General features: G+C 44.8%; 1 protein-coding gene across 2 annotated transcripts in view; it reads left to right on the top strand.

Moving 5' to 3' along the window:
• LOC143927973 (ankyrin repeat domain-containing protein 27-like) overlaps positions 1–14,820 on the top strand; it is a 156,594-nt gene that overhangs the window by 105,330 nt on the left and 36,444 nt on the right. For both annotated transcript variants that reach the window (XM_077452512.1, XM_077452520.1), the window contains exons 13-14: positions 1,704–1,793; positions 2,902–3,029. In XM_077452512.1, the coding sequence (XP_077308638.1) occupies positions 1,704–1,793; positions 2,902–3,029 (218 nt within the window). The remainder of the gene's footprint in view (positions 1–1,703; positions 1,794–2,901; positions 3,030–14,820) is intronic.

The following is a 14,820-nucleotide window of genomic DNA, read 5'->3' as shown; positions in this document are numbered from 1 at the left end:
TCCTTCATTGATGTATTCTGATGAGGCTGCACTGATGGGCACCGATAGGTGGCAGTGATGGGCACTGATGTGTGGCAATAATGGGCACTGGTAGGTTACATTGATAGGCAGCACTGCTAGGTGGCACTGACTGGCACCACTGGTGGGCATTGATAGGTGGCACTGGGGGACACTGGCAGGGGGGTACTGGTGGGCACAGATGAGGCAGAATTGCCTCTTCCTCTCCAGGACTGATGTCCCTTGAACATAAGCCGCTGGCAGCATGAGGAGGAAAAAAAAAAAGATTACCGGGCTTTTGTTTACATGATGTGATCAGCTGTTATTGACTGACAGCTGATCACGTGGTAAGGGGCCGGGACCGGATCTGTGATCACCCGAGCGTGTAAAGAGGAGGACGTCATATGATGGCCTCCCGGAAATTCAGGTCCGTGCTGTGGTCGTCATTCGGCTATATTACGGACGCCAAGTGGTTAAAGAAGGACTGTGTCCAGCAGCAGTATACACAGAAAACATAAGACTATCGCCAGCCGTAAATGGAAACTGTGAGTGCCAAGTATTGAATTTGAAATGACTTGCTGTTTCCCCTACTGACATCACATGGACAGCAGCCACGGCGTGTGGGTGACCATTGTATGCGGAGTTCCCTAATAATTAGAACGTTGTAGCTCACCGACACACCCTCATCTCTCATCCACTGCAGAATTTATATATAGACACCATATAGTGGGCACTACTGAATGGGTTAAGTGTGATTTCCTAAATCCAACCCTCAGATCAATGCCTGTATTACTACTCTGCATCCAGGCAGCTTGGCAGGAGCCAGGTCTTGAATAGAAATTGAAGTCAATGAAAAAGTAATTAACGTAGCATTAGAATTTCTAGGAAAGAAATGTAGCCCCAGCTGCATTACACAGCATTTTCTATACAGAAATGTATGATTCTGACCAAAATGAGAATTTGTTTTGCTTAGAATAAAAAGATCACGATTCTCGCAATGTAAAATCTTTCACATTGTACAAAAAAAAATGGGCTAACTTTACCGATTCGTTTTTTTTTTTTCCCCCAAAAAAATGGCATTTGAAAGACCGCTGCGCAAATACAGTGTGGCATAAAATATTGCAACAACCACCTTTTTATTCTCTAGGCGGGTGTCTACTAAAAAAATATATAAAATGTTTGGGGGTTCTAAGTAATTTTCTAGCAAAAAAAAGATTTTATCTTGAAACCAGCAAATGTCAGAAAAAGGTTTAGTGGTTAAACTTTTTTTTCACTTCCACACAAAGTACTCCATTCCATTGACAAATTGTTACAATGTTTATACTTAAGTTCAACTGATAAAGAATGTTTTGATTCTTGGCAGACTGCCCAGTTTTTCTTTTTCCTTTCTTTTGAAGGCTGTGGCTTCAGAAGAGCAGAGAGAATTCTTTGCATAGAAAGAATTGTGAAACACTTTAGTCAAGATCGCGATTATGATTCTTGACGATTAATTGTGCAGCGCTACCATGTATGTGACGATGTCCAAATCGTCAGGTGTGTGATTTATAAGGAGAGATGCGGAGGGCCCAGTTCTGCCTAAGCAACAGTCCCCTGAATGTCTGTCTTTCTTTCTTCTTCTTCTTTTTTTTTTTTTTTTTTTTGCCGCAATGCTTTTTCTTATTTACCTGCCCTCATCTATTCCACTCATGACAGATTGTGTGTTGTAGGAATCTGATGGGAATGATAAATCGTTCTTATGGCAGAGGATGAACATGATGTCCAGAGTCCCATCCGCGCCCATCGACTGCTTGTTCAAGGTGAATATTCAAGCTGAAAACCTGAAGTTTGGAATTTGGTACCAAGTTATACATTATTTTGCACTTGTTGAGGAATAGAAACCTGGAGCATGTACAGTGTTGACTGTGCTGCAAGTCAATGCTCAGGCAAGCTCCATCTTCCCATTGAGCAGCGGTCCCCAATCTTTTTGGCACCAGGGACTGGTGTTTCTGAAGAAAATTTTGCCAATGATCGGAGGGGTGGGGGGCCCACGGGTAATTTGTTGGGGCAATGACTGGTGTTAGCGCTTCAATCATCACAACACCATGGTTGATATGGTGTCAGGATGATTGAAGCGCATCATTTCTTTTACTGCATTGCAATATAAAATTAAATCGTTCAACTTGCCCTAATGCAAAATCAGTAGGAACTCTGAGTATGTCACTTACCGCCTTCGCCTGCCACCAGATGCAGCGCGCCGCCTGACGCCAGATGCAGCGCGCCGCCTGACGCCAGATGCAGCGCGCCGCCTGACGCCAGATGCAGCGCGCCGCCTGACGCCAGATGCAGCGCGCCGCCTGACGCCAGATGCAGCGCGCCGCCTGCCGCCAGATGCCGCTTGCCGCCGTCGCCTGCCACCAGATGCATCGCGCCGCTTGCCGCCGTCGCCTGCCACCAGATGCATCGCGCCGCTTGCCGCCGTCGCCTGCCACCAGATGCATCGCGCCGCTTGCCGCCGTCGCCTGCCACCAGATGCATCGCGCCGCTTGCCGCCGTCGCCTGCCACCAGATGCATCGCGCCGCTTGCCGCCGTCGCCTGCCACCAGATGCAGCGCGTCGCCTGCCACTAGATGCAGCTTGCCGCCGTCGCCTGCCCCCAGATGCATTATAGGTTCATTACCAGTTAGGAAGAGAAGAATTGCACAGCACTAGCACTGTGCTGTTATGTATGCCTTAAAACAACAGGATCTTCGTTTTTTTTTTTTTTGTTTAGGTTTACAAACACTTTAAGGCTCTGGAAGCGGTGATAGATGAAAGTAGTCACACCTTTAGAAAATTAAATTGCTGTATCCAGCTTGCTGAGCACAGCACAGAACTTGGTGTTCATGTCCTCTTCCTGTCGCTGACCGTGTGTCTGTTTCCTGGCAGCATATCGCCTCTGGGAATCGGGAAGAAGCGGAGAAGATGCTGAACCAAGGAGAAGCTGATGAAGAAGCTGTGCAAAAGATGTGTCATCCTCTCTGCTCCTGTGACAGTTGTGACAAGTTGGCTTCTGGGTAAAGAAAAGAGATCTGTATATTAAAAATAAAACAAATGCCTTCATATTTCACGCACAGTTAATTGCAATCTACTGCAAATCGTTGGGCACCCCAGGTCAAATAATGTGTTTTTGTTCTTCTTGAAAAAAAAAAAGTTAACAATGTCTGTGGAATACAAATTTAAATATGTTTCTGGCTTTTTTAGCGGTTTTAAACCTCAAACATGAAATAAGAACAAAGCATATCCCTCTATATTGTGTAATTGTTTAAATTAAAGTATTACTAAACCCAGGAGCCTGCATTCACTATCTGCTCTCCCACAGTACACAGAACATGGAAATGCAATTTTTTTTTTTTTTTTTAGTAAAGATAAACTGCTAAATACCTTTTCTCAACAGCAGTATAAAGCAGTCTTGTGACGTCACATCAGTGGCTGGTTAAAGCTTGTAGGAGGAGTTTTCATTCTACTCTGATTGTTCTATGAGGCTGCAGGACCCCTGACCCTCTGTCTGGACAGCACTTTTTTTTGTTTATAGCGCAAAAAATAAAAATCGCAGAGGTGATCAAATACCATCAAAAGAAAACTCTATTTGTGGGGGAAAAAAAATTTGTTTGGGTATAACGTTGCACGACCGCGTAATTTTCAGTTAAAGTGACGCAGTGCCGAATCACAAAAACTGCTCTGGTAATTAAGGGGGTAAAACCTTCCGGGGCTGAAGTGGTTAAAGTTTAGTCCAGAAAATTAAGTCCTGCTAGATCACTGCAGGCTGGCTCCTTTTGCAGGTATAGATATGTAGAACATTAAAAAGAAGTGTCTATACGGTTTAAAATTCACCCCCTGCCTTCCCACAGTGTAGGGCTTGAGACCTAAGTGGGCAATTACTTCCAGCATTGCCTCATGGCAGGCCATTAGGTGTGCGCGTGTGTCTGAGTGTGTCTAGGTATTGCAACCCATTGGCGAGGACTTTAAGAGGGTGTCCGTTAGGGATCTAAGCACGTGGGAGCCAAGATATGCATAGGCACCAGAGGGGTTCAAGACTGAAAACGAATATTTACAAAAATCTTTAAATCGCCCAGACACATGGGTCACTCCCAACACAGAGACTGGGGTCTCTCAGAGAGCCCTGTGCCCCGAACTAATGATCGGGACCTGGATCTCCTGATTCCGAGTCACTGGATTGCTGTGATAGCCTCTGATTGACTATCACAGTGATCAGTCAATGTGAAGCCCGCCCCTGTGTTTTCTTTCTGTGTGAATGGAGGAGGAGTGAGATACTTAGTCCTCGCAGACGAAAAAAAAAATAGTGTGTGTAAAATAAAAATGTAAAAAATGCCTAGGTCAAGGTTTTGATTTAGGTTAGTTACAGGGTTAGTGTTTGGGTCAAAGGTCAGGGTCAGTATTATTTATATTTATATATATATATATATATATATATATATATATATATATATATATATATATATATATATATAATTTTTTTTTTTTATAGTATCAGTGTGTTTTAGGTACTATAGGTAGGTGTTTTTTGGCTGTACTATGTGTAAACAACAAAAAATAGCATGTGCTATCGCTGCGATCATCCAAAGCAGAAGAATTTATTTTGGGTTGTCCTCTGGTGGTAGTAGCAAGAAATATACAGCTACATTTTTAAAAAAATATATATATTTTTTTTAATTATTATTTTGGGCCAATTTTCTTGTATAATAAAATCAGGAGATGTACATTACCATTTACCACCAAAAGAAATCCCACTTTTTCCTAAAAAATTTTTTTTTTTAAAAAGCGGTATAATCCACCTGGATGCACAAAGTAGTTGTGATAATATGTACAGTTTTACTAACAAATGTCAAAGGTCGAAAATTGTGCTTGGGCATTTCGATTGGTTTTACCCTTAGGCTCAAAGGGGTTAATATAGAAAGCAAGCTTTTCAAACTAAGGATCGTAATTCCAATTCCAACCTTCAGTTTTATGTATAAAATTAAAGGTTTTATTCAGGGGACTCCACGCAAAAGGGATGTCTCCTGTCATTAGACGGGCAAAAGGCCTTCAATTGGGTGTTCTGGAATTATTTGTTTCAGGTTTTGGAACACTGGGGGATTTGGTCCCTTTTTTTGCATATCCTGGGAACACTTTTCTCTCGCCCACAAGCTAGGGTGAAGTTGATGGGCTATCATTCTGCCCCCATCTCAATTGAAAAGGGCACAAGGCAAGGGTGCCCACTGTCTCCATTGCTCTTTGCCATGGTGATTGAGACCGTGCCTATAGCCATCCGAGAAGACTCGCAGCAAGTGCGGTGCGGTTCTTCTACTATTCTATTATTTGCAGGCGACATGTTGTTGTTCATCACCTCTCCCATTATCTCCCTTACGAATATACTTGGGATCCTACATGAGTTTGGTCAGGTGTCTGGGCTCAGATTGAACGAGACAAAATTCTCCGCTATGAACATCAACATCCCTGAATCAACGTTTTCTCGTCTAGGGGACTCCTTTCCATTTCAATGGATGGGTACAGCTTTCCCATATTTGGTAATTAACCTCCCTCCCACATACTAAGCATTATATGCGGTGAACTATGCTGCTTGCTTTCGGAGTTAAGAACTTCTACATTCTAGCTGGGTTCTATATGGTCTTCCGTGGCTTGGTGGATACACGCAGTCAAAATTACTCTTCTGCCCAAACTTCTTTATTTAGATCTTTACTGGTCTCAGTCTCTAGGGGGGATTTGCTCCGTTTTCAGTCCAGCATTTTAAAATTTATTTGGGGCACGAAAGGCCATAGGTTAGCTTGTTCAAATTTGTTCTCTCCTAGGGCAAAGGGAGGTATTGGTGTACACGACTTTTATGCATATTATAAGGTAGCCCAACTGATGCAACGGTCGGTTGTGTACTCTCACCATGAGAGACCGGAAGGGGTTCAAATGGAATGGCAGGCCATCCTCTCCTTCACAGTCAATTATTTACTATTGCGCTGTTTTAAAAGATCGCCCCTTAATAAGAGCACCTACCTTATCCCACTCCTTTTGCTTTATGGGTTTGTGTGCAATCTAATCCATCACTAATTTCTGCATTCACCCCGTTGGCACACATATTTCATAATCCTACCTTTCTCCCCGCTATGGACATAGGGGCATTTAAGTGATAGACAATGACTTGTATCCTATAGGCCACTTCTTCACTCATAAATGCCCCTTCACCCTTTCACAATGTTCCTCTGTCCTAAAAACGCCTGTTTCAGAAAAATTCAGTTTTCTTCAAATTTCTCACTTCCTACGCTCAATTTGGCCGACAAGTGAACCCCCTTTATCGACTGCATACGAACAATGGTCCACTAGTGATCAGGGCACTAGAGGGGCATCTCTATGATGTATAAGTCGCTGCTTGCCCCACCTCAGAAACAGCCGTACATGCTGGCCTGGGAGAGGGATCTCAATTGTAATGAGGACCTGGAAACCTGATCTGCCAGGCTTCAGGTCGCCTATAAGGGAATCGTCAACGTATCTCTGATTGAGGCCGGACTTAAGGTACTCACCAGATGGTACTTGGTCCCGACTCATCTGGCCAGGATGTATGCTATGGCAACTTCGGAATGCTTCAGGGGCTGTTCATTGCAGGGTTCAATGTTGCATATATAGTGGGAGTGCCCTAAAATTAGGGCATTCTGGAACAGGGTGTTCTCAATGCTTCACAAGGTGACAGGGCCCTCTATTGATCAGCAACCAAGCTTGGCCTTGCTCAATGTTGTACCTAATGAGTGGTCACGTCCGTTGAAACGTCTGATTTACTTTATACTGCTGGCAGCTAAGATTACTATTGCGGGAGCATGGAAGACACCCCTAGTATCTTGCAGTCGATTTCTAAACAGAAAATATTATGACACACGGAAAAATTTCTAGTATTGTCAATGACCGAAGTACTTTGAACGAACGTGGAAGCCCTGGGCATCATACATTCATGCTCCTTTATTGTGACCATAGGTATAGCACAGACACCGAGCTCCTCTTCCCCTAATTTTTCTACATCTTCATCCCAGTTCTCCTCTTGTCCCAAAGATCATAAAATTAACAACCCCTTTTTTTTCCCCCTCTCCTCTCCCTTTCTCCTTTTTGTCTCTAACCTTTTCTACTTTCCCTCCTCTTTTCACAACGCCGAGAAATTCTCTCTGAAGGGTTAGTTGTGAGGCTTTCGGTTATAATATAGAGGGTGATAGGTTGCGTTAACTGTGATTTAAGACTAATATTTAAGCCCCATACGCAGAGTTGGTGAGTTCTGTCACAATGACCTGATATCACCTCTTAGCTTAATTTTTACTGGTTTTGGAACTTTCCTGACTGAACCATTGTCCCGAAGCCCTCAACAATTGAAACCAGGACAGAATTTCTAATGTTAAACAATTTATCCTGAGGCTGGGCGATGTTATCCTGCCCCCGTCAGTTTGCTCCCATGTGGGGTGGCGGGGAATGTGGGGTGACATCCTTGTTTAATGCCTAGCATTTCATAGTGTTGATTTGGTTCTTTCCTGATTATTACATAGTTGTTACATGAGAATTTATCTATGTAATTTTCTCTACAATGTACGAATGTATGACAAACGTTGCTTTTTCTCTTATATTCACCGACCGACACAGCTCCTCTCTGTAACTAAATGGGTTGTATAGCCTGCCATTAGGAGAAACTAGGCAAAATTGTTACACAATACACAGAACTTTAATCCCGCCCCGGGGGCGGGCCCCGTGCTATCAACCCTCCTCCTGCTGCTAGCAGCTTCCGTTTTTATTTTGCCTAGTAAGGAGAATGACCTAGGAATCCTGCGAGGCCTCTCGGTCCATGTTTTTACTGCAGGTTTGCTGCCTTTTGCGCAAGATGAGAGATCCTGAGATCTTCTATCAACTGCCGGCTGGGTGACAGGCTGGTTAATGAAATCCTTGTAGTCTCCCCAGTCCGGCCATCGAGCGAGAGCAGGCCGCAGCTACGGCTCGGCAGGCCACGACATACCTCATGCTCCAGAGGTGGTCGTGAGTTTCAATGTGTCGGGGTATACATATGACCGGGCTACTGATGTCTGGATCACAGTATACCGTGGCCGAAAGCTACCCTGTAACCGCGCAGGCGTAGGTCTGTGATGGAATGTCTCCCAGCTCTTCAGGCCTGTCAAGTACGGCTCTCCCTGCTTCGGTGGGGTGAGCAGCTGGGCATTCCCTGGGGGGTCAAATCGGGGGCCACCTCACCTTCTTATCTTCTCTCCCAAGTCCCTATCACCCCTCCCTTCCCCTCTCTGAGGGGGGTGTCTGCATGCACTGTGGGCGGTGTATGTGTGTGTGTGTGCCTGCGAACAGAAGTGCTACGGCATGAAGGTTTGCCCCCACCCATGTCCCGGGTGGGGGGTCGCCTTTGGGAGTTTGAAGCCCGGTGGACCTCCCCGGTTATCTGACCAATGGGTCTGCGATCTGATTTCCACGGGCTACAAGATAGTTTTTCTCTTGGCCGCCAAACAGATTCTTCCCCTCCAGCATACCGTGTCCCTGGGAGGCCCTGTTAGGGGCGGTGAGGGATTTGCTGAATCAGGAGGTGATTGTACCAGTTCAAATCTGTTTGTAGTTCCCAAGAAGAGTAGGTACGTCCAATCTTGGACTTGAAGGACCTCAATCACTCTGTGAAGGTGCAGAGGTTCAGAATGGAATCAGTTCGCCCAGTAGTTGCTGCACTCCATCAAGGGGACTTCCGGGCGTCCTTGGACATCCAAAATGCGTACCTGCACATACCCATATGCCTTCGGCATTAAGGCATCAAAAATTTCTGCGTTTGGCAGTCGGGGAAGCCCACTACCAGTTTGTGGCTCTCCCTTTTGGCCTGGCATCAGCCCCCCGAGTCTTTACCAAAGTACTGGCTCCAGTAGTGGCGTTGCTGAGACAAAGCGGGATCGCGATCGTCGGTTACCTAGACAATCTCCTGAGAGCTTCTTCCGTCCTCAGAATTACTGGAGGATGTGGCGATCACCTTGCAGAGCCTGCAAGATTTTCGGTGGCTGTTGAACCTAAAGAAGTCGGTGGTGGTACCGACTCAGCGTCTGGAGTACCTGGGGTTATTGTTGGACTCCAGGGAAGCGAGGGTTTTTCTCCCCTCAGATAAATTGGGGACTCTCAGATCGGCGGCAAATCTACTGATGAGCCGCAAGTGGTCATCGCTCCGCTTTTGCATGCGAGTGCTGGGGCTCATGGTGGCCTCTTTCGAGGTGGTACCTTATGCCCAGTTCCACACGAGAGTCCTGCAGAATAAGATTCTGACGAAGTGGGACAAATCTCCGTTGTCTCTGGATCGGCAGATCCAGGTGAGTCAACCAGTCAGGGACTCTCTGATCTGGTGGTTGAGGTCCCTGGTGGTTCAGTCCGGGAAATCGTTCCTTACTTTGACATGGACGGTGATCCCTACGGACGCCAGTCTGGCTGGGGTGGAGTGATGGGGATTCAGTCGGCTCAGGGCCTCTGGTCGATGGAGGAATCCAAGTTGCTGATCAATCTGCTCGAATTGAGAGCGATCAGGCTGTGCCTCCACACATGGTTGATGAGTCTTCAAGGGCGTCCGATCAGGATACAGTCAGACGACGCCACGGCTGTGGCGTACATAAATCACCAGGGAGGAACAAGAAGCTCAGCCGCTGCTTGGGAGGTCGCTCACATACTTCAGTGGGCAGAGCGACATGTACCGGCCCTATCAGCCATTTACATCCCAGGGGTGGAAAATTGGCAGGCGGACTATCTGAGTCGACAGATGCTGGGCCCAGGAGAGTGGACATTGCATCAGGAGGTGTTCAGGCTGCTGTGCCTGAGGTGGGGCACACCAGATGTGGATCTACTGGCCTCTCGTCTCAATTGGAAGGTACCGAGATTCGTGTCCAGGACAAGAGATTCGTGGGCAGACGCGCCAGACGTGCTGGTGGCTCCGTGGGATCAGTACCAACTGATCTACGCCTTTCCTCCGCTAAAACTGTTGCCACGTCTGCTGCACAGAGTGGAAGCCGAGGGGATTCCAGTAATCCTGATTGCCCCAGATTGGCCTCAGCGGGCCTGGTACACAGACCTGGTGCGCCTGGTGGCAGACGCCCCCTGGCGACTGCCGTTGCTGGAGGACCTCCTATCTCAAGGTCCAATCTTTCACCCTGTTTTACCAAAGCTGGCTTTAACGGCCTGGCTGTTGAAATCCAGGTATTGAGGAACCGGGGTCTGTCGGACTCGGTGATTCCAACTATGCTGAGGGCGCTGAAATCTTCTTCCAGGAAGATATACTATCGTACTTGGAAGGCCTATATCTCCATGTGTGAGGAGAAAGGGTGGCATCCGTGCTCCTTCTCTATATCCAGGACCCTGCTGTTCCTTCAGCAAGGTGTTGACCAGAGGTTGACGTTGAGCACCATCAAGGGGCAAATTTCAGCTTTGGCTGTCTTTTTTTCAGCGACCCCTAGCGTCTCGCTCATTAGTGAGTACTTTTGTTCAAGGGGTGAGCCATGTAGTCCCTCTGGTGCGTCCTCCGTTGCCTCTGTGGGATTTGAACCTGGTGTTGTCGGCGCTTCAGAAGCCGCCGTTTGAGAATATCAGGGAGATTCCTCTGTTGACCCCTTTCACAGAGTGGCCATCACATTGGCCAGGAGGGTTTCGGAACTGGTGGCCTTGTCCTGCAAGTCGCCTTATCTGGTCATCCACGTGGATAAGGTGGTGTTGCGTCCGCAACCGTCCTTTCTACCGAAGGTGGTTTTGGCCTTTTAATATCAATGAGGACATTGTATTACCATTGTTGTGTTCTAAGCCTCTAAGCTGAAGCACCCCAAAGAGGTGGCCCTTCACGCTCTCGATGTGGTTAGGGCTCTGAAGGTGTACTTGTCTGTCACAGCTTACTTTCGGAAGTCAGACTCACTGTTTGTTTCGGTGGCTGGTCCTAAGAAGGGCATGGCGGTCTCGTCGGCCACCATTTCCAGGTGGATCAGACAGATTGTAGTCCAAGCCTACGCATTGAAGGGACAGGTGCCTCCCTTTCCAGTCACGGCCCACTCTAAAAGAGCAATCGGAACGTCTTGGGCCTTCCGACACCAAGCGTCTGTCGCTCAGGGTGTAAGGCGGTGACCTGGTCGTCTGTCCATACGTTGACCAAGCTTTACAAGGTAGATGTCAGTGCATCGGCTGATGCTGGTTTTGGCTGTGTAGTTGCTATTGAGTTTTTTTCCTGGTTTTTCGATAAAAACAGTACTGTTTCGTTAATGCACTGTTGCATTACTTCCGCAATGTTGCGGTCTGGGGGATCTCTCTTGTTGAGGATGCCCGGTTTTTATGGTGGGTTTCCACACACTGCTGTTTTTTTTTTTTTTTTTTGTGGGTTTAATTTCACTAGTTCCCACTTGCCATGGTGGATGAAGTTTTTAATGCTGTTTTTTTACCACCCCTCGTTTGGCACTGCTTGGGGACGTCCCATTTAGTTACAAAGAGGAGCTGTGTCGGTTGGTGAATATAAGAGAAAATAGGATTTTTTGTACTCGCCGTAAAATCCTTTTCTCTGTAATTCACAGACCGACACAGCACCCACCCCTCCTTTTTTCTGCGTTATACTGCTTGTTGATGTACTAAATCCTATTTTTTTTAATCAATCTTTTATTTGCTTATCACGATAAAAGTCAATGAAAATATTGAAACAAAAAAGGTTTTATATAAATCAAGCAATTTTGTTTTGAAACTTTGAGCTTGTAAATAAAAAAAATAAAAAAAAAAATTGACCAAAAACATTTTAGATTTTTAATTTAAAATACTTTTTTCTATGGCATGTCTAAGTTTTTTTTTTTTTTTTTTTTTTTCGGCTTCAGAAAGTCTTGTTACAGGAGAATAAAATCATCTGTATTGTAGATGATATGGATAATAGATTTCCACTTAAAGAAGGAGCCTTGTGTTTTATATAGTCTTAAAACTCCTTTGTGCAAATATTTATAATGTTCTGTGTACAATATCACTTACATAATGTACATCACATGAGTCCATTATTTATAGTCTCTGATGTACTCCAGTTTATAACTAGCCGTAAAGTTGCTTTTGTTTTCTTTATTTGTGGTGATTTGCTAAGCTCTGTTCACATCCTAATTGGACACAATAATACAATATTATTTTGAGGGACATAGGAAATCATTAACCTTCAGGTTATGTTGTCACCCACAGCACGATTGGTTACTGGAAACCAAAATAATTGTAGGCCAGTCCAGGATAAACACTACTGCCAGAATGCTTCCATTTTTGCTAGTGTCCTAGGAGGATAGACGTGTTTTTTTTTTTTCTTCAGCTTTGTGTAAAAGACAAACCTATTTTTACTCACATTATTTTTTTTTTTTACTCTAAGACTCGTGTACACTGCCTAATTGTAGCTATCCAGCACAGCCATACGTAGCCGTAGAATTAAACTACGCGTACTTATGCGTCCGACGGTACAGGGGGGATTGGCTTTCCCAGACCTTTATAAATATTATATGGCTACACAGTGGGTGACGATGGGGAGATGGCTGAATCCAGATGGATTTGACTCTGCCAGGATGGTAGAGGCCTCAGTGGTCCAGTTGCGGGAGGCACTGCAGTCATTGCCGTTCCGCGGATTAAAATATAGGTCAGATCTGACTCCCTCGATGATTACGACAGTAAAAATATGGAGAGCAGCCATGGCAAGAGGATCATTTGAGAGGGGATTTATCCCCAAACACTCCATTATGGAGAAATCCAGAGCTCCCACATTTGGATTCCATCCAAGATCCAGGAGCATGGACTAGATTTGGGATTAAAAAACTATCACAAGTTGTACCCGAAGGGAGAATTATTTCATTTGCAGAAATAAGAAAATGTTGAAATATACCTGGGAAATGCACTTTTAGATACATGCAGTTGGTCCATGCTTTATTGGTTCTGTTCCCAGAGGTGATCCCACATTTGATAGAAACAGAATTAGAGCAAATGGTAAGGAAAGACCAAAGAAAAACAAGACCAAAGACCTGGTCTTGTCCAAAGATAGCGATATTCTGGAGGGAGGTTTTGAGAGTAATTACTATAGTAACATCAGTCTCTTTAAATCAAGAGGCAGAGATCTGCCTATTAGGACTAGTATGGAATAATATCTCCCCTATAGGAAGGAGAATACAGGTGGGTCTGTTGCTTTTTTATGTTAGAAAGACAATAGTGCTGAATTGGAAGAAGGTGGAAGCTCCAACGTTAACACTGTGGAAACATTTAGTAAATAGTAATCTACCACTATATAGGGAAACATATTGGAGTAGAGGACATGGAGAGAAGTATGAGATAGTATGGGCAAGTTGGATAAAAAATTCCATAACGGCATCAGGATAAAACAGTATGGAGATAGGGCAAGCCACACCAAAAGGGTGAGAAAAAAAAAAGGAGTAAGAGGGATATGAATGTATATGTAAAATTTTATAGTATTTGAGGACATGACTATGAATGGATTTTACGGAAGCTCATAAGAGCGATGAATGTAAATGGTGAAATGTATAGTGGATATGTAAAAACCTAATAAAGAGAGATTTAAAAAAAGAAGGTACGAATTATCTGAAATAACGAATGCCGCATCTAAACAAATGGAATGGAACAACTGAATAATATTATTAGATTATTACGTTCCATTAGTTTAGACACGGCATTCGTTATTTCAGATAATTCGCTCAAATACGTTCACCAACAGCCAAATTTGAAAGGATAATTTCAATACCTAGAATTTAATATTTTTTATTCGTTATTTCAGATTTTAAGATTCTAGGATTTTCTAATTTTCAGATTTCGATTCTTATTTTTGGATTTTCGCATTTTTGCATTTTGGAATGTCCTAATTTTTGAAATTTTTCTTATTTATTTTCTTACATCAGGGGACACAGAGCCATAGTACTTACCATCTGGGTTATAGGGCCACTGATAGGTGATGGACACTGGCACGCCCTAAGGCGAGAAGTGTACTCCCTATATAACCCCTCCCACAACTGGGAGTCCTCCGTTTTTTCGCCAGTGTCTAAGGTGTTGGTCACGAGTAAAGATGTGCTGTGCTGAGCTCCACTGGAAGCAATCCTTGCTGGGGCTAGCCATGCTGACTGGATCCGTTCAGATGTCCTTTCATGGGCTAAAAGAATGGTACCCGGGCCACGTGTTCGAAGAAACAAGGTTTTTTCTGAACTTCCAAACGGAAATTAACGAATTTGTTAAAATTCGTTAAACTAATTTGGAACTAAACAAATTGCACATGTCTACTAGTTTCCACCACGGAAGGCATTAAGGGACTGAGCGCTGATGTTATCCATGATGTGTGCTCTTTCCATGAGGAAGCATCTCCTTGCTCCTGCTTGGGGGGGAAAAAAAGCCATGAGGTACTTCAATCTTCAGTCCATTCTTGCTACCTACCTACAGCCATCCAATCTTCATTTGCTAGAGCTGTCTAGGATTTGCAAGTACCTGAGGCCTTGCCTCACATCTGTAAGTTGCTTTACTGCTACATGGTCACAACCTATCTGGTAGATGGGAGGGGGGTCTGGGGGCCTTAGCTCACAGTTTACTAATGACTATGGGGCTTCTTGCAGCACGCCCACCTATGTCATGGATGTCTGCATCCAGGAATCAAACCTTTCCTTTGACTCTTAGCTCTGTCTCCTGTGCCTACTCGGCTGTGTGGTTTTTACTATAGTCAGGCAAGACTTTGTGGTCCTTTTCAACAGGTTATTTGCTGACTTTGACCCAACAGGGTCTCCCGCGCCTTCCCTTGCAGATTTTGTATCTTATCAAAAACCAGGACCT

This window comes from Lithobates pipiens, unplaced genomic scaffold (genome assembly GCF_037356315.1).
Source record: "Lithobates pipiens isolate NorthernLeopardFrog02 unplaced genomic scaffold, aLitPip1_a1.2 Scaffold_10, whole genome shotgun sequence".
Taxonomy (NCBI): Eukaryota; Metazoa; Chordata; class Amphibia; order Anura; family Ranidae; genus Lithobates; species Lithobates pipiens.
This window is presented reverse-complemented; position numbering and strand designations above follow the sequence as displayed.